Consider the following 20,745-nt stretch of genomic DNA (forward strand, 5'->3'; position numbering starts at 1 on the left):
AATTAATTTCAAAGCAGAACCCCATCAAATTTGTAGTGCTTTATATAAAGATATCCTTAATGCTGGCCAAATCTGTATATCAGTTCTTCATTCATTATGAAGAAAGAACATTGCTGACATGACTGACAATTGCCGCAGGCCATCATTGCACATCTCTTCTAGTAGTGTGTGGATGTGCCTGTGCTTTTTTGCACTCGAGTATTCATTTTAAAGGACTATCCCCAGCCTGGGGCTGAAGACCAAAGTGCAGTTACAAATGTGATCTAAGAACAATGAAGAACTGTGTTATGTTGACACACAAGCAGTAATCAAATTGGCAAGATTTAATGCTAGCTTATGTGACCCCCATCGCTTTGTTTTATTAATTTAGGAAACAACACAATGTAATTCTCAACATTACATTATTATCGGACGTCCTCGACTGGGCAATATATCGCAGTTTTTTTGCATACCCATTTAAACAGCTAGATAATCTACGTGAAATACCATGCTTTACCAAGAGTACAGAGCCCTAACCACTACTCCACAGTGCTACTTATAAAACTGCAAAATGTTCTACTACTACTTCAAAACACCAAAGGAAAGGGCACAAAGTAATGCAGTGCAAAGACATGCGACAAATCATAATACTGAATGATCACAGGTGTTCATTGAAATTCCCATGAAATTCTTTGAAAAGAGCTTCAGAATTTTGCTTTGCATAACGTTGTAAAGAAACCTAAATACAATCAGAAGTCAGGATACAGTTCAAGTCCAAACTTATTCCTATTACGAAAGCAACGTCAAAAACAATTCAAAAGTGTCCGGTAACGATACCCATTCATCTGACGATGCATTGGATCTTTTCAGTCGTAAGTACTTTGCGTCCTTTGGTTGTGTTCTTTTTTTCTGGCCACAATCTTTCGTCACACCACTCGAGTTTTGCCAAGAACATGTTTTTTTCTCCCCTCTCCATCTCCCTCCTCTGCCGGGGTCTGCCGCGGTTATAAAAGGCACCGTTCAGCTTCAACCAAGACCGCCACCAAATACACCACAACTGCAAGTGCGAGTTGGCACTGAGCAAAACGGCTTCGCACAGAGAAGGGGATACATACGCAAACTGGGCAGACTGGGTCCTGGGATCACGGCAGGATACTGTACGGCGGTAAGGAGCTCTTGATTTCAATAGTAAGTCTTCATTACATTGTCTATTATGACCGAGTTACTGCATAGACGTACATTCTTGTCTTGGCATTGATAACTACCTTCTGCAAGGGTTAAGTATATGCAGGTCTATGAATGAAATCACTGTTACATTCCCTTTAGAAATAAACGGCAACTTTAATGTATCCATACCACCTAACGTGTTGATTTGTATTTTATGAGATATGTGTTTGGGGGAAAAAGTAACAAGCAATTAAAATGAGTTCTATAATTCAATTCAACAATTTTAGCAATTATTTTCAAATGTGCACAAACTGCTAAACGCGTTGTGAATGCAGTTGATTTGTTACTACTTGTGGAATTTATGGTTGGATTCTCTCAAACCAGAGAAATATTAAAGAAAAGTTACCTGCATTGTTTCACTACACATTAAGTTATTTGTTCAAAGTTGAGATGGATATAAACATGTATAATATTGGTGGTAATCTAGCCGAGGATCCATAAGACAGTATCTAAAGGGATGGCCAAAGACTGATTGAATTTTCCTTGGACCTGGTGTAAGACTTACAGGGTACACTTTTGTCCAAAAATTGTTGGAGAGGGATTGGAAACGAAATGTGCAGGTTTTGCGTTTATCTGTTGTAAGAATACGGGGCTACAATTTGGCTTTGATGGAGAAATCTGAAGATGGGATGGTTGGATTTGCTATGCCTGCTTTCTTTGGCTGTGTAAACTGCAGGCGTTTCACAGACACTGCCAATAGTAGTTTGGTGAGGTTTTCGCATTGGTTGGAGCAAGAGACAGTTGGAAGATTCATAGTCCAGTAAATCTCCACAGCATTATGTGGTTTGCCATATGAATTAGAATAATGCAGGATTAAAGCGTTATCTGTAGCATGCGACTGTGTTCTGGCACGCACAGGCTGCCGCGGTTATATTGGACCACCTCGGCGCATACATGGCTAATATGAATCTTTAACTAAAAAATAATGATAATCTTTATATAAATAATACAATATATTTCAGAGAAATTTGGAAATTGCAATCTGTGTTGATTGCTATAACAGGAGGCGAAGACGGAGACTCCTGTGCGCAAAGCCGCTGCGTGTTGGAAAGTGTTTACGCGCTGGATTGCTCTCCAACCTGTTGATTCAACACAGCCACGGTGCAGTTTGACATCTCTGCGCAAATTCAGATTGAGATTAGCATCTCTTTTACAAGCCCTGACCAAAAAGTCCTCATACACCAAGTTATACAAACTAAAAGAAACACTTTCTTGATGAATAACTTGAGATGATTTCCCTAATAAGTAGTTTAAGACATGTACACTCTGCGGTCAACAGGCCACCGATCTGGGATTGCAGATCATCATTCTGTACAGAATGGTCAAGTGCTTTTGCAAAATGGTCCATGAAAATGGGGTAGCAGAGCTGAAAGCGCTTTTACCTAAATCAGTTTTTATATTAGGGACGTTATATGAGATACAGTTCTGTGATCTCAATCTATAATGGCAGTTTCTTGGTAGAATGAGTAAGATGCTTATCGTCTTACAGTTAAAAGATGTCCATTCTGCAAACTGATATAATGTGCACTGATGAGTCATTGCGGCCAGTGCTGGGCTGGCTCTTTCTTACCACTGAGTTTGCTCACAGTTGGCAGCTCTCTTATTCAGGAAGACAACGAGACATTTGTTCCAGTGAGAATGCGCAAGTCGACTGAATCTTGTGTAACCGGCTCTTATTAATGGGAGATGGATGCAGTTCAACATTTGAAGTGGCAGTGTGTAGATCATAGCGAGACTAGTTTTTTAAATGCCGGTGTGGCAGAATTTGCAAAGCAGGAGCATGCTATCAACTGTGTAATCCTGTGAACTGCATCAATGAGCAGTTGCCTTATGTGATGTAGGCCTACACTATAGTTAAATTAGATCTTGTAAAACAACCGCATTACACAATAAAGGGAAAAACTAAATCTCTATAAATCTTGAGTGATAATGCATTGCTTCTTGATGTTGGTCAAGGACTCAGTCTTCTCTCTTAGAGGTTTGGTGCCGGCTTGTTGAATACAGGCTTAGCTGGAAATTTGTAGAGAGGAACTCTGATCCTGTTCCAAACAATTGCAACAGCAGTTTGGACTGGGTTCAGAGACAGTCCTATCAAAAAACAACCTATTTTAAGTGGAAGAAAACTGGGAAATGTTAATCGGTCAGTGTTGCAACAGACTGCTGAATTCTTTATTATCAATAATGAGGAGACCTTTAAAAAATAACGAGATCTGTCAGTGACTTCTTTTTAGACAATCCTAATTATTCTACATTGATAACTGCATACTTATTTAAATGAGGGCTAGCCTGACTGACAGCTTTAAATGAAAACTTACTGACTTCTAACTGGTGTCTTTATTTTGATGAAAATCTGTTCCAGTTACCAGACTAGCCCACTAGTGGCTAGTGTTAAAATGACATATTAAAACACTTATTTAGGGCTATTGTCTAGTTGTTTTTTAAACAGCTTTGCTTTGCTTATTTAAGTTTGAATGTGGCGCTCTGAAAAAGTTCCACCCCTCCTTTTGTAGTGAAATGCTAAAGGGCCAGAAGTACTCAGATTAGATCTGAGAATGATACTTCTATTTGTTTTTGTAGGCCCCTTTTGGTCCTAGTAATCTTAACAGTTCAGTTTCAGTCAATTTAAAAAGTTTGGAATACTGAAACATTTTATTTCTTGAACACAATGTTGCCTATGTACATTTCTGCACTTCCAAAATGTCCAAGTTGTCTACAACAAATATTTAAAATTTTCACATAAAATTGATTTAGTTTTCAGAAGGTTTGCAGCACTTTTGTGGCATTTTGCAAACCCTTGTGCTTGTGCTGGAATATTTTGCTCTGAGAAATGGAAAGAGAGAGAGAGAAGGAAGGAAGGAAGGGGACCAGGGGGCGATGTTTGCAGTTCTGATGTTTGCTGGCAAGGCTCTGTGCAGCCTTCTGTTCGCTTCGCTGAAACCTGCTTTGTCAGCCCCCTAAGTTTACAGAATGTCATTTTTCTTCTACAGAGTGTGTATACAGAGCTGACGAGGATAGTGAGTACAGGGTGATCTGTATTCGGGGAGGGGAAAACGGCAAACGAGGGAAGACGGAGAAGGAAAGAGACGTCCAGTGACAGAGCAAGAGATTAATTTTGAAGATGACTGCTGCCATACCCTGGCTCTGTGCCCTCGTCCTGCTGGTCCTTGCTGCCCAGGATGCGACTGCCTTCTACCTGCCTAATATGCAGGAGCTGTTGAAGCGGTACCAGGAGCCTGAGCACAATAATACCACTGGGCACAGCAGATCCCGCCGTGCCATCCAATGGTCTGACCGTGAGGAGATCCTGCAGCTACACAACAAACTGAGGGGCCAGGTGCACCCCTCCGCATCCAACATGGAGTTCATGGTGAGACACCTGACATGTCCTCCTCTTTAGCATTGGATTGGTAGGGAAATCAGATCATGTGACTGCTGATGTTCAGGAGAGAAAATGAAAGTTAAGCCCCAGCAGTAGCAGTGGGTTTAGAAGACAATGAGTGAGGGATCACGGTGAAAGAAAGGAGAGAGAAAGTTTGGTGACCTTGCTAGAAAGACAGTGTGAATTTCAAAACTTCTGCAGAGCTGATGTGTTTGCAGTTGTATGTGTCTCTGAATAGATGTTTGTGTACATATATTTGTGAGTTCTACTTCCTTCATGTAATTCTTAGTAATGTATGGAATATTTTAATATAGTGTTATCCTTTTAATATAATTGTGTATGTTAGTGTTTGATAAACCATGTAATTAATGTATAAAGATGTCTACTAAATTACTCTGTAAGATAAACAATACTACTACAACTACAAATAATTAAATATAACAAACAAATAAATATATATATATATATATATATATATATATTTTTTTTTTTTTCAAACATTCATTGAGAAGACCACTTCAACAGTTACTGAAGCTACTCTGTACAAGACTGTTGGAGTTGTTGGTTCAGTCTTATTAATTGATTCTTTTCACACCCACTGGAGATTTAAAAAAATATTGTAGGCACTGCTAAATTTGCTTCAGCTTTCTGAAGTGGTTCTGAAGTTAATGATATATTAGGGCAATAATTAAAGCAGTTAAAGGCTTCTTGCTGACAGCCACCTAGACGTACTGTAGGATGGAGTGTCGATGAATAAGCGCAGAGCATAGAAGTGCGGTTTGTGGAGGTGTGTGGGTAGGGGAGTGTTACCGGGCCACACTGCCGCCAGCGCAGACAGGAGAGTCCTGCCAGGCCAGAGGGAACAGACGGGGGTTTATGAAGGGAGTGCTGCCTGCACCGGGGTGTCCGCTCACCAGCGTCTGGAGGAGGGGACCACCAAGGCCCTGGAAATTTACTGTGAGGTGCATAACTCCACAGCACGGAGTAGAAAAGCTAATTTCAGCTTCCCTTGCATCTCAGGGACTCTGCTTTGTGTGTGTGTGTGTGTGTGTATGTATATGTATATATATATATATATATATATATATATATATATATTTTGTGGCAGTGTGAGAGGCAAGTCTGTGGTCAGGGCGGGTCTTTCAATGGAGGAGACTACAAAACATCAGCAAGGGGTAGCAAGGTGCACAGGAGGGCGAGAAGACGACGGAGAGAGGCGAGACCGAGAGAGTGGAAGAGCAGGAGAAAGAAGGGATAAGTTCACAGTTGACGGATTCACTGGCTTACGACCCTTTTTCTGGACCTGGACCATTCTCCCTCTTAAACCCCGGACTGTCTGACAACCTCCTGTGCACCTTGCTACCCCCAGCCAAGCATGCACACACAGGTTCGCTTCCTGCTTCCTTTTATAGGGGAAGTGGTGGGCGGGGCTATGGCCATCAGGAGCCCTGCTGGCTTCTGGGGTTTGGAGTCCTGGAGGATAAATAAATAAACCACTGAGACAAATAAGATAACAGCTTTGATTGCCATAGCATTGTTTCAGAGTCCCATTCTACGATTTCTGTCACTTTCCTGGGCTGCAGTCAACTTCTGAGCTTTTTCCATTTTCAGCTCTTTTCCACTAAGCGTTGATTCGATCATCTTTATTGGCTTATGTTTGAAAGGAGAAAGCTGAAATTAACAGAAAAACCAAGGTTCATTAGTGTCACGGGGAAAGCAGCCAAGGACCAATCTGCAGCTGGGGTTATTTCAGGTAGCCGAGTTACTATGAAAAGGACTGATGTTGCCCTGCTTATTTATTTTTATCCTGACTCTTTTCTGTGCTCTGTGCAGGTCTGGGACGATGAGCTGGAGCGCTCTGCCACAGCCTGGGCGGAGATGTGTAACTGGGAGCACGGCCCCAAGGAGTTGCTCCCATTCATCGGGCAGAACCTTGCAGTGCACTGGGGCAGGTGAGGAGCCAGTGAGGGCACACACAGCGGACCGGAGAGGACTGAATGGCACATTTACAATAACTTATCATGTATAGGCGGACCAAACGATTCATGGTTCTTCAGTTGAATGATACATTTTCATCCATCCGGTTGCAGGGAGAGCAACAAAAAAAATTGTCCCTGTATGAACACCCCCTTAACCAATAAATGTTAAGATCACTAAAACCACAGTGGTGATGTCACAAAATCACGACACATAATTAAAAAAAAAATGGCAGTTTGCAGAGAAAGATGTAGGGATGTTCTTCCAGGTACAGCTTTTTTGTTGTTGTCCCTGGAACAAGAGCAACATAGTAAAATCAGGTAGTGCAATCGGCTACACTTGGACATAATGGAGATATATGCATTGCTAAGGATCCTTGGTTGACTGACAGCTCATTAAAAAGTTGCAAATCTAAGAAGTTTCAACCAGGTATAAATGGGGCTGAGTGTAAAGAGTTAATAAACTAGGTGAAAGCTGATGTGTGCAAGGGCATGACAGCTTGGTGAAGTGCAAAAACATTCCCTGTAACACAGACACTATAGTGATTCCATTCAGCATTGAGGGAAATCTAGCAAACAAAGAATGAAAGAGAAGGTAACACAACAAGCATGAAAGTATATGACTGGAAGAGGCATGCCATTTAAACTATTAGCTGTAAAGCTTTGCAGTTTGGTGAAGATGAATTTGTTGCTGATCCTGTCACTTTGCATCAGACTGGTTGATCTGACAAAAGGGCTCTTTATGCATCACAGCTTTTGCAGCAGGTACTATTCTAGGAGTCCACTGGAATTCCCAGAAACCATTTCAGAATGCTAGGTCTGCACTATTTTGTTTGAGAATTCCACCCCGGTGAATACCATAAAAGGCAAAAGCTACAGCTAAATGCAAATATGTCAGTTAAATACGTTGGCCTCCTTGGCAGTTTATAATTCTTCATGGAGGGAGAGAAAAAAAAAATCCTTTGCAGGCATGATACCAGATTAATCAGTGCAGTATACTGAATGTGTTTAAAGCTTATGCAAATAAAACATGATTCTTATAAATATTTATTAATTGGCCTGGCAAAAAGGGGTAGTATTGGAGGGCCAAAGAGAGAGTACGAGTGTTGTTGTTGATCTGTGTGCCGTGGGCTTTTCCAGGTACCGCTCCCCAGCCTATCACGTGCAGGCCTGGTACGATGAAGTGAAAGACTACACCTACCCCTACCCTCAGGAGTGCAACCCCTGGTGTCCAGAACGCTGCTCGGGCCCCATGTGCACACACTACACACAGGTGAGGCACTGAGACAATGGCAGGAAAACGGGCTCCCAGAGGCTTCACTTCTGTGGTTAAAACCCTCTCTTACCAAAGTTTAAACAGCTTAGACCATTTGAAGCCAGAGGATCTGGTGATGAGACTTGCTGTTGTTTGACACTGTCTGTGTAGAACATCGAAAGAAAAACCTGCAGGTTTTGTCCTACCATGAATTTGAAATCAATTGTTTACACTGCAGAAAATACACAACACACTTATTTTCTTCCATCGTGTTTATTTTCAATGATATGTGAAGATCTGGCTGTCTGTTAACCCCCATGTCATTAATGGGACAATATTACAATATTTCCACTTGATATAATCCACCCTGTTGTGTCCTGGTAGTTTGTACATCAGTGCTGTTTGTCTGTTTCCTCTTAAGCAACGGCTTCACACAGAGTGACTAATTAGAAACACGTGTGACTTTCATGTTTGCTAGAACACCAACCTAAGGGGATATTTATATATCCCATATGGGACAGACAAGCTTTACAACCTTTACAAATTGTTTTGAAAAATTCCAGTTGCAAAAGCAGAGACAGAGATAATTGGGTGGCTTCCAAAGACTTGGTAGATACAGGTCTGGCACTTTAAACACAGAGTAGATGCTAACCAGACATTTTCTTCTCCCTGAACTGCCACAGGGGGTGCGTGGATGGTTTTCTGAAAATGCTGAAAGCTGTCCCGAGTCTGTTTTTAAAACCAGGTCGGCAACATCTGGAATTCATTCCAGGACTCGTGGCTCATTTGAATTTGACCTGGATTCCTTTGTTACTGGCATACATGTAGACATCTCCACCCTCCTAATGCTTTATCCCTTTGTTTTCTCTTTGACTCTAATTTCCATATGAATCTTGTACAGTTAGGCTTCGTTCTGTAGTCTTTCAATGTCAAAGATGTACTTTTTCCTCCATTAATGTAACGGTTTGTGGCGCATACAATCTGATCCTGCGTCATTATGTTAAAGAAAAAACATTTTAAGTCAGAACTCATTACCAGAACTGCAGTGCCTTACTCAAATAGCAGTGGATGCTGTAGCTCTAATTGTCAACTCAATTGTTGCACCTTGTCTTTAGCATTATTACCTCATATTGGCTGTGTCACAGATGCAAAGAAAATATTCCTATTCCTAGACAGCTATTTAGGTATGGGATGAAACTGTATCAAGATTAATACAATTTTAGGACAGAAAAAAAAGAAAGCAGGGAAAAGTACACACATGAGACGTGTCCTTTTAAAGCAACCGAATCACCTTGCTGTGTATTTTATGAAAGGCAGCCTCTGTAACTGAAGTGAGAGAGGCAGTCAAGGGCTGCTTCCGGATTGGTCCCCAATGGCAGGAGTCAGACTGCTGTGGTTGTTTGCGCACAGTAGCTGGCTCCCCCCAAAAGCGAGAGACCTCTGTGGAAAGTGCAGCCAATGTTCAGGAGCCTCCTGTGTCTTTCAGCTGCTCTGCTGCCTGTTTGTGAGACTGGACAAGTGTACTGCTGTAGTTTATTGGAGAGCTCTCAATAAACTACAGCGCTCTTCCTATCTTCTCCCCAAAGGCTTTACAGTGCAAAAATGTTCATGTTCTTCGGCTGCCTAGTTCCTCCTTAAAACTGGGCCTCAGATTTATTATATATTTTCAACAAGTCCTACTGGTACAAAACACTGAGGGGAAAAAAAACAAAACTTTTACAGACTGATATTACCACCTATGTGATATTTGGATTTATAACTGTAGTCAAAAGCAGTATGGCAGCAGCTTACTTAAATAGACATGCCTTTTTATATATTTTATTTTCTATCATCCTATTGCACAGTTTTACAGTGCTTGCTAGTGTCCTGATGATTGCATTCCCTTACCGAGGTCTTTTTTTCCAGATGGTCTGGGCCACCACCAACAAAGTGGGCTGTGCAGTAAATGTGTGCAAAAGCATGAGTGTCTGGGGAGATATCTGGGAAAATTCTGTTTACCTTGTCTGCAACTACTCGCCAAAGTAAGAGACTCATCTCACCCCTCTTCTCAGCTACTATACTGCTCCTTTACATCTCTGTCTTCTGTACTAAATATATATGTGTCAGTCATTTAAGGTCTCATGCTTATCCCTCGCCCCCCCCACCCCCAGAGGCAACTGGATCGGAGAAGCCCCCTACCAACATGGAAGGTCTTGCTCTCAGTGTCCCCCGAGCTATGGAGGAGGCTGCAAAGAAAACCTCTGCTACAATGGTAGGTGGTCAAGTCTTGCTGGTCAGAGTCCACACCATGCATTATATTACATTTTAAGCTGATGCTATGGTTGCATCTAGTTTGCTCACTTATGTAGTAAAGACGTAAATTAACATCTCAAGGAAATCCTAGAAGGCAGCCAACAACAAATGGATGATTCACTTAAATGCAAAACGTCAGCTTTGATCACAGCTATAATAATAAATTCCGCCCCCGTTCCCCCTACAGCGGATACACAAGTGCCCCAGCGGCCAGAGACGGAGGACATGAATGAGGTGGAGAAGCCCCAGGTGACTGACGATATCACTGTGTGGGTACAGCCCCGCACACACACGCCCCCCACCAAAACCGGCACCAAGGACACGGGCAACAAATTCATGGGTGAGTGCTCTGAACGAAGGGAACCAGGGGGCTAATCAGGACTCACAGCACCACACATCAAAAGATGGGTTAAAGAGGTTTTATTGTCTGAAGTACAGTGCCTTTTTCCCTTGTGAAAAAAACAACCGAAAACTTTGAAAGTCTTGCACAATTTCAAGCAAGTTATAAAATTTAAAAAGTTAAGAAATATATAAAGTATTGCAGATCAATCAAATGAAGGCATTGTGATCAAAACATATTACCAGTCCTCACCCACATCACAGTCCCATGGTGAAAGCTTTCTAAAATATTACAAATAACAGATTTTTCTTGTTTCTGCATTGCAGCTCAGGTAATCAAATGTGAAACCAAGATGCGAGATAAATGCAAAGGACCTACCTGCAACAGGTATATACAGATTTTTTTTTTTTTAATGTAGGGCTGGGGGAATTAACGCGTTAATCTTTGCGATTAATTTGAAATGTTTAACGCATTAAGAAAAAATAACGCAATTGACACAGCCCTTTTTTTGCCTCTGTTTTAATGACTTTAATGACACAATGTCCAGAAAAAGAGAGCTGCTTTGTCCCCTGATAATGTAAACCGACTGGTCTGTCTCAGTTGCTGGCTTAATGTAAAAGAGTAGACAAAATCTTTGGGTGAAAAAAAAAAATCAACATTCTCATTTTGTTATTCATATTGCAAAGACTTAATGTACCTTTTTGAAATTCAACTGGCACTTTAACATTTTGTTGTTTGATATTGTTGGTGCTTATAAAGAAAGTATTTATTTTGGCCTATTGGCTTACATTCTAAGCTAATCCAGTCTTTTTGATAACCTTGATGGTTTTAATATTCAACTTGCACTTAAACACTTTATTTATAATGTTGCTGCATTCAATATATTTGGGAATGACTACTCTGTAGTTCTGAGGAGAGTCTGTTTACAGTTCACAAGATGTCATTAAAAATATTATTTAAAATAGACTTCCTTTGTGTTGATTAATTTAATTAGGTGATTCTACCGTTTAAATATAGATGATTACAAGCTTGGGGAAAAAATGTGATTAATTGCGATTAATCACAGCAAATTGTGCGATTAATTAGTTAATTTGTTTAATCGGTTCCAAGCCTAAATTTAGAATTACCTCTGAGGTCTACATGTCAGCCTCTCCAATCCTCTTTATTAGCTTGTAGTAGTGACAGACATAAATCCCTGCTGATAACAGTATTGTCCCCCTAGGTACATCTGTCCAGCAAACTGCAGGAATGCAAAAGGCAAAGTCTGGGGGACGCTTTTTTATGATGTGGTGAGTAAGCTCCAGTAATATTGAGTCAGATTGACTACAGTTTAAAATAGTATACAGATGAAGTTTTGGAAGTCTTGTAGATTTATTTTTGTGAGAGATTGAAATGAGATTGAAATAATTTGTAAGCATAATGATGTTTCATTTTTTTAATCTGAAGGAAATATACATGATATGACAGCATAAAAACATTAAGAATTACAGACACACAGACAGGAACTAAACATGATTGCTTATAAGGGTTTCCTGTCCTGTGGCTGTTTCAGCAATCCAGTATCTGCCGTGCTGCACTGCATTATGGAGTGATTGATAACAACGGTGGTTTAGTGGACATCACACGGAAAGACAGACTGCCCTTCTTTGTAAAGTCGACGAAGAATGGAATTGAATCTTTCAGGTGAAGACATCTGCTTCTTGAAAGCTGTGTCCCTTTATACTGTGTGCATTAGATAAAATAATTATTTATACCTCGGTTTGGAATATCAAGAACTTACCATCTTTTATATTTGAAGAAGACTTTGTTTTTAATTGTGAATTTTGATTAAAAATATTAGTTCAGGGCAATGATGTTTATATAGATATAGGGCATATGGAAAAATAAATTGTGTGAAATCAATCTTTGTAACACTATTTTATTTTATTTAATACAGCAAATATAAAACGTCCAATGCATTTATCATCGCAAAAGTTGAAGGTATGAAGAAGCATTTTTTCCTGTGTGATTAAGTGGATGAGATATTTGCTAATAAGTGTAGGTGGATGGATGTGTAGGAGTTTGCATTCTTGAGAACTATGTGCTCCTTTAAGTTTACATTTCAGGTCAGATTTCCTGACACCATTTACCACATTATATTTGTTAAGATTATGTAACCCTAGTGTATTTTGCCTAACTACCATTCACTTAATATGACAAACCTTTTAAGACAATTTTTTAATTAAAGAAGCCTAAAAGGGCATCTACATGATTAGTACTTAGAATGTTAGGTTAATAACTTTTGATGATGTTGATGTGTACCAATGCACTGTGCATTTGTATGGATTCATCATGTAGAGCACTGTAGGTTAATGGAGCAGAAATATATCAAAGGCCTTTGTCTTTGTCCCTTAACTACAGAGCAGTCAATAGATTGCTACGCAACTGTAGCTGAACTGTGTCCATTCAGGAAGCCAGTTGTGCACTGCCCAAGGTGAGTGACCGCATTCTCCTGCCATTCAATATCAGCATCTGGGCCTGTATGAGTCCATCGTGAGAGTACCATTTTAAATTTTGACATAAACCTAGATTTAGATGAAGCTTCGTGGGCTAAGTTGTAATTGGTCTAATGCCCCGTTTCCACTGGCGGACATGTCCAGGTTTTGTGGACGGATAACTCTGCTTCCAGACGTGGCCGTAAGCATCCGTCATGCTCACTAAGGAAATACTTCACTTTTAGGAGCGGAGATGTGTGCTTGACTTGCAGACAGACAGGGAAGAGATCAGCTACATTATGTCGGAAGATATAATCTCTAGTGCCGTGTGGGATCACGAAAAAATTACAGTTTTATTAGCGGCATGGAGTGAATTCCACATATAGAAACAATGAAATGTTTTACTGCTTACAGTTAATCCGAGTATATTAAAAACTTGGATTTCACAGGACCCCGGTGCAGTGCCGTGACTAGTTACAAATAAATTGAAGGATAATAATCGGATCTGTAGCAGCCGATTTTATTAATATTTTATTAACTGGACGGTGTCGTTTTATGAATGGTTTGCAGGTCTGTTGTATAACAGCCCTGCAGAGACAATCAGTATGAAGGCGAACACGATTTAGTTAACGTGTGTCCATTTACAAGTTAAATTAATTAATAAATAATTAAGAGGGACGCTCTTACAGATGCTTAAGCCAGTGGAACCGAGGCAATATATTAAAAAAAATATAGAAACAAGATGAAAACATTTTGCTTTAGGAAATGTTTCGGCTTTCGTAACATATGGGAGAAAACTAAAAGAGTAATTGGCAGTAATTTAGATATTCTTTAAAATAGATTTTAACACATTGTAAGCATTTTATGGCCCATAGTTCATATTCATAAAAACCTGAATGCCATGTTAGCACTGTTTCTGGGTTACTATACATAATATAACATTAGCAGTCCAAGCCTAGGACTAATCAGAGTCTGTGAACCATCCCTCAAACTTTTATATCAAAATTCCCTGCTTATTTTATTTTTTCCTCATAGGTCTTATTAACTTCATTAACAGTAAAGGTTTAAAGAAATTGGGTCACACTGTCTTGTTAGATCCTTTTGGATACAGCTCAGACCTTTCACCATGTGGAGTTATATTAGTGTGTCCAAGGTGAACATCTATCAATTGCTTTTTTGTTGTGAATCTACAGAGTCTACTGCCCAGCAACCTGTAAGGATGAACCCTCATACTGGGCTCCGGTCATTGGCAACAATGTTTACTCAGATGTGAGTATCTGTGTACTTTGAGCACAAAACTTGTATCAGAAATGGTTTCTGTTGTAGCAAGTGAAAGAATGAGCACAAGGCTAAGAAACTGTGGGAAGGCTGATGGCAACATATAGTCGAGTGTGGCGTAGTGTTGAACAAACTGTGGTGAATTCACAGTGCGAGACCAGCAAAGAAGGTGCACACTTAATTCATTAACAGGAGTGGGAAAGAGGCATCGCAGACTTTGCCAGTAATGGTCCTAACAGTATGAACCTAATCCACAGCTGTTTCTCCTTGTCCACATCTACCGAGTCTGAGTCATAGCTGGCAAAATCTGTCATTCTTGTGGGTTCGTTTTACTGACAGGAGAAAGCCTAGTACCCCCAGATAATATTACATGCTGACGTCCTGTGTGCACTTAGCTGTGATGAGAGCATGGTTTACTTTGCTTAGAATCTCCAGAGACTTGAGTGTAAATCCTTAGTGGTATGAAAGGATACAGGGCTTCACAAACAGATGTTTAGAAACTCATCGACTGACGATCTCTGTGGCCTTTGGTGTTTGAGCATTCCTCTGAGAATGCACAGACCATTCCCAGCAGGATGGACACTAGAGATCTCCCAGACAGCTTTAAACAGCCTCATTACTGCTGTTGTGAAAGAAGGGTGAAAAGCACAGAATTCAATAATATACCACTTAATTAAAAGTGGTCGTGCGTAAACCGGCAGGAGAAAAAAAAAAATGTAATACCAAAAGAAACCTTTATCTTATCGCCCTAGATAAGGTAGTGTCTGCCAAGAAATAATTCTCTCCATTGGCTAGTTCTGTTTAGGATGTAGATTATGGGGAATGTGGTTACGAAGGAAGATATAAACAGACAGTTGACCAGACAGTTTCCCCGTGCTGCTATTATTTCCTGCAGCTGATGAGTGAATGGGCAGTCCTTATAACCCCTCCCCAGCCACGGAGAAGCGAATCCCCTATGTTGCCGTTATAAACATCTGAATGTGATGGACCTGGAAAAATAGAGTACTCTATCCAGTATCGCAGAAATGCAAACAACAGTCTCTTTGCTCATGTGATGAAGTGGTTAACAGGGTTTCAGGGGTACCTAGTTACTGAACAGTCTGCATCGTGAATGTGGTAGAAGGTAGGAGCTGATTCTGACAAAACGCTCAACAGCACTTCTAATGAGGCTGCGTCTGCCTGTCTCCCCCTCAGAGCTCTAGTATTTGCCGATCTGCAATCCACGCTGGAGTGATCAAAGCCACGGCCGGCGGCTATGTGGATGTCTTGCCAATAGATAAAAAGAAGAATTATGTGGGGACTCTCAAGAATGGAATCCAGTCTGAAAGGTGCTTTTTTTTTTTCTTATTCATGTTTACTACCATGTGACACCAATCCCATGGTGAAAGCAAAAGTAGGATACGGCAAGTGTCCGAGAACCAAGTCAGGTAATACCCAAGCTTAGCGGTTCACCAAAGCACAGGAAAATTATTTTTATTATAGTATTTCTTGGTGATATCAGTACAATATTTTGATCTTGATCAAGATCTTTCATCAGAACTCATTTTGCAATTTTCAGTTCACTAGAAACAATAAGAACAAAGTACAGTTAAAAGCTGTATTGAAGTTCCCGACCTGCTGTGTAATCATATGCATAAGCACCTGGGCCCACATCCTGTGTGATAGTGTTGCCATAGCATTTGAACTAGAGAAAGAAAGGAATTTGTAGAAAGAACAGAAACAATCTATAAGGAAAAAAGTGTCCAACACTTCTGAAATGAAATGAAATGCTAGATGTTTTATGTTTCACATATAATGAAAGTGAACATTTATCAACAAGGCACTGTGTGTAATCCATCTAGTCACTGGAGGGTGGCAGCCCTATTGATTTTCTGACTTGCTCACAGTACTCTCAGAACATAGTGAAGACTGGAATCTGTAGAACAGCTGAAACCAAACTCTGCAGTCTGGTAATGCTTTAGTGTGACTGACAGAACAGGGCAGTTTTAATAATAGTCTGAATTAAAAACAAACAACCATGCAGCCGTGATGGTAATTGCCGGAAAGGTCTCTTTCCACAAGGAGAAAAGAAAATGACCTACTGTTGAGCCCCCCTCAAACTCCCGATGTGACCTACATACTGTACTCATGCCCTACAATGTTATTACAGACTTATGTCTAGAACTCCTGGCATATTAGTTGGCCGGAGTTAGAATGTGCCAGGGCCTGCCCACTTGGCTTAGCTAACACAGCGGGAGAGAGAGACCCAGGCTTTGTGTACATTGTGACAAACTATTTAAATCAATCCTTAATCTCATTCTCTGTACTGTACTGAATTAGCCACACCACAAATTAGCCATAACTGCTTACATCTGGGTCTTTATGCTGCCTCAGTCAATTGTACTTTTGATATTTCTCATGGTCTCTGCATGAATTCCGTCTATTTTCTGCCTATATACAATTGCGTAAGTGTACAATTTAATGAGACATAAAGAAAGGCAGGGTAATTCATTAGCTGTGCAATAGTTAGTAGTAAAACCCAAGTAACAGTGTGACTGTGTGACAGTGGAGGTGTTGACAGACTGATGCCACACTATTCTGCTAATTCACCACTTAGTTTTCAGTTTAGCCTTGTTATCCTTCTGGCCCTGAGAAAACCCGGTGGGAAAATATTATTTTTCCATTTAGATAAGAGCTTTTTGGCACTGTTGTAATGTTGTGTTAAAATCGAACTGACAAGCCATATTTTATGAAGTAATTCCATTGGGGGTCAACAATCTTGCAAGCATTTATCTCCTAAAGACAATATTCCTAACCTTTGCCCTCTTATCTTTCCTTGTTATAAAACATTGGGTTAAAGTTTAACAAGAGTTGACGTTGACGGGATCCGTCATTTCATCATGCACTTGATTACACAGACAACTTTTTTTGATGTTTTTTGAGAGTGGGTTAGAGCAGCTGCAATAATTTAAACTGATTAAATAGCACTTTGTATAAGGTAATAAAAATAACTGATTCACTAGGCAAGAAAGGAAAGTTTTCAAGTTTTTAATAATTACCAATCAAATGCTAAGCACTTTGTAATTGCCGGTCACCTCTAGCACAAAAAACAATGCTTAAACTCTTCCCATATCTACCATGTAAACCAAATCAAAATAATCAAATTATCCCATGTTATACAAGTTACATGGATATTTGATAACACTTGATACTGTCAGCTGTTGCCAAAGACAGCTCTTAACTGTTGTTTTCTGGTCTGTTTTCCAGTAAGAAAAACCCAGAAGGAAGTTCATTCCGTGTCTTCGCAGTTAGAGAGTGAACCTCCTCCACTGGACCTCAACTCTGCTGGTTCAGGAACACATGGGCTCTCCAGGTCTGGTGCGTGCCCGTAGCTGGCACTATGGCAACATCTGATAACCTACTCTTGAGCATGAAAGTGAACCCCCTTACACCTCAAGCACAGTCATAATAGCAACTAGGAAAAAACAAAACCAAGTCAGTGAAAGAATGGGGCATGTATTTCTCATATGTACTATTTTTCAGTTGTTAATATGTGAGCAACAATGCTGAGTGCTGTATAGTATTATGGGATAATTTTAACAGCAGTGCTGGTTATATATGTCTTGACATGTAGTTTAATGTTATATAATTAAGTTTATTATTATTATTAAAAGAAGCAACTTATTGATCTCCTTACACAGGAATGTACACTCACCTAAAGGATTATTAGGAACACCATACTAATACTGTGTTTGACCCCCTTTCGCCTTCAGAACTGCCTTAATTCTACGTGGCATTGATTCAACAAGGTGCTGAAAGCATTCTTTAGAAATGTTGGCCCATATTGATAGGATAGCATCTTGCAGTTGATGGAGATTTGTGGGATGCACATCCAGGGCACGAAGCTCCCGTTCCACCACATCCCAAAGATGCTCTATTGGGTTGAGATCTGGTGACTGTGGGGGCCAGTTTAGTACAGTGAACTCATTGTCATGTTCAAGAAACCAATTTGAAATGATTGGACCTTTGTGACATGGTGCATTATCCTGCTGGAAGTAGCCATCAGAGGATGGGTACATGGTGGTCTTAAAGGGATGGACATGGTCAGAAACAATGCTCAGGTAGGCCGTGGCATTTAAACGATGCCCAATTGGCACTAAGGGGCCTAAAGTGTGCCAAGAAAACATCCCCCACACCATTACACCACCACCACCAGCCTGCACAGTGGTAACAAGGCATGATGGATCCATGTTCTCATTCTGTTTACGCCAAATTCTGACTCTACCATCTGAATGTCTCAACAGAAATCGAGACTCATCAGACCAGGCAACAGTCTTCAACTGTCCAATTTTGGTGAGCTTGTGCAAATTGTAGCCTCTTTTTCCTATTTGTAGTGGAGATGAGTGGTACCCGGTGGGGTCTTCTGCTGTTGTAGCCCATCCGCCTCAAGGTTGTACGTGTTGTGGCTTCACAAATGCTTTGCTGCATACCTCGGTTGTAACGAGTGGTTATTTCAGTCAAAGTTGCTCTTCTATCAGCTTGAATCAGTCGGCCCATTCTCCTCTGACCTCTAGCATCAACAAGGCATTTTCGCCCACAGGACTGCCGCAAACTGGATGTTTTTCCCTTTTCACACCATTCTTTGTAAACCCTAGAAATGGTTGTGTGTGAAAATCCCAGTAACTGAGCAGATTGTGAAATACTCAGACTGGCCCGTCTGGCACCAACAACCATGCCACGCTCAAAATTGCTTAAATCACCTTTCTTTCCCATTCAGACATTCAGTTTGGAGTTCAGGAGATTGTCTTGACCAGGACCACACCCCTAAATGCATTGAAGCAACTGCCATGTGATTGGTTGGTTAGATAATTGCATTAATGAGAAATTGAACAGGTGTTCCTAATAATCCTTTAGGTGAGTGTATATTGATCGCAATTGCGTTTTTATCTTTGTACAGTGTTTAGTTTTGGGGAACAAAAGCTGTTATATCTCTTTAGTTATTGTTATGTGTTTTATACTGATTGTTGGTGCTTTTCTGGGTTAAGAGTTCTTGATATTTTAGATGAAATTGACACTTTCTGTTACCTGCAATGAATGCCTGTCTTCTATATTTCAAATACAATATTTCCCACCCCACCTACTGATTTACTGCAGACCATTACCTCTGGAGGAACCAGTATGATTTGACTAGGCTGCTTTCTTTACCATTTGGGTTCATAAGTGTTTATCATGAACAGATCTGGTATCTAACATGAGTTGGCCTGCTATAAAAACAACTTGAACTGAACAAAAAATGTGTAACTTTCACAGAGTCAGTATAAAAGAAAATGCAAGCAACAGAATCCACTTTGTGCAAAACGCTGTGTGCCTTTTGTCTTATTTCAATTATCATTGCCAGTTTGCAAAATAGTTTTTGTAACAACATCCTTTTTTTGCCTTAAGCAATAGCCAGCACTCTCTATCTGGCTATTGATCTGAATGCTTTCTCAAGTTGAAAATGGATGCCACCTGATGTTGACCATTTCTGACTAGATGTTTTGCCATTCAAGAATTGGACTTCCACTAATAAATATAACTGTTTACAGGGATATGTGCTAAAGATAAATTAGTGTAAAAAAGTGAGTTACATTTTGTTTTTACCATTACACAAGTATGGATGATTTTAGAGGTATTTTTCAGTCCAGTGTAAGATTTGGCTTGACAACTTATTTTTTATATCACCAGATTAAATAACAGTTCATTTTACTTGGATGTAGTTTTTAAAAGAAACGGCTGCATTTGCATTGAAGGATCACTGTTAAAACCACTTGTACACAATATTGAAATTAAAGACAATCACCTAGCATTTAAGGAATGTAATTGTTTCAATAATGTAAAAAGTCAATGCATGGCCAATGGAGTAGAATGAAAACCTTGTTGAAATGGGGGAATACTGATTCCTCTACGTTTACTTATGATTTTGTAAAAAGTTAATTTGGACAATAGCCACCATTTCCCCCTCTAGTATTGGTTCCTCTCTGCTGCAGTCTGAAGTGCAGTACAGCCTCATATACTTTCTATTTCCTGTCTTCATCTTGCTGCATATTTTGGCTACCTCAGTCATTTCTTTTTTTCTATTTGCAAAATCATGATGGAGATCATTGTATTCAGTCGTTTTGTACAGATGTAGTTTCTTGTGTAAATACTTTTTTAATTTTATTTTTTCAATTTTGCACGCTTTTTCAGTTATAAAAGTTCCTTTCAGAAATGGGTGTGAATGTTTTGTTTTATATGTTTGTTGGTTTTTATACGGGCTGTCAATTTATTTGGTATTGTGCACAATTTGAAAATAAAGAAAGTTAAAAAAAAAAAAAAAATTCTTAGGTCTGTTTCTGTTCATTATTATTATGTCATGCTTAATTTGGTTCCACCTTTGCTTTAATTTTGAATGTTCACAGGTATTAAGATAAAAAAGAATTGTTAATTTTAATGGAATTTAAACAATAAATGATTTTTTGTTTTGTGGATCACAGGTGAAGGATCATGAATCAGATTTTATGTTCCAGTAATATGAATAATTTTCTATT

General features: G+C 39.8%; 1 protein-coding gene across 2 annotated transcripts; it reads left to right on the forward strand.

Moving 5' to 3' along the window:
* The first annotated feature begins 817 nt into the window (after positions 1–817).
* crispld2 (cysteine-rich secretory protein LCCL domain containing 2) lies at positions 818–20,529 on the forward strand. 2 transcript variants are annotated; one of them, XM_066713790.1, is made up of 15 exons: positions 818–1,167; positions 4,194–4,573; positions 6,419–6,537; positions 7,702–7,834; positions 9,722–9,837; positions 9,967–10,067; positions 10,296–10,448; positions 10,775–10,835; positions 11,671–11,737; positions 12,001–12,131; positions 12,385–12,428; positions 12,849–12,921; positions 14,116–14,191; positions 15,395–15,528; positions 17,447–20,529. In XM_066713790.1, exons 2-15 carry the CDS (start codon positions 4,325–4,327, stop codon positions 17,496–17,498), a joined length of 1,509 nt encoding a protein of 502 aa, XP_066569887.1. In that variant the 5' UTR covers positions 818–1,167; positions 4,194–4,324; the 3' UTR covers positions 17,499–20,529. The 2 variants fall into 2 exon arrangements, with proteins under 2 accessions (XP_066569887.1, XP_066569888.1); XM_066713791.1 differs by having other exon boundaries at positions 818–1,144.
* Positions 20,530–20,745: the final 216 nt, after the last annotated feature.

The sequence above is a fragment of the Amia ocellicauda genome, chromosome 9, assembly GCF_036373705.1.
Source record: "Amia ocellicauda isolate fAmiCal2 chromosome 9, fAmiCal2.hap1, whole genome shotgun sequence".
Lineage (NCBI taxonomy): Eukaryota > Metazoa > Chordata > Actinopteri > Amiiformes > Amiidae > Amia > Amia ocellicauda.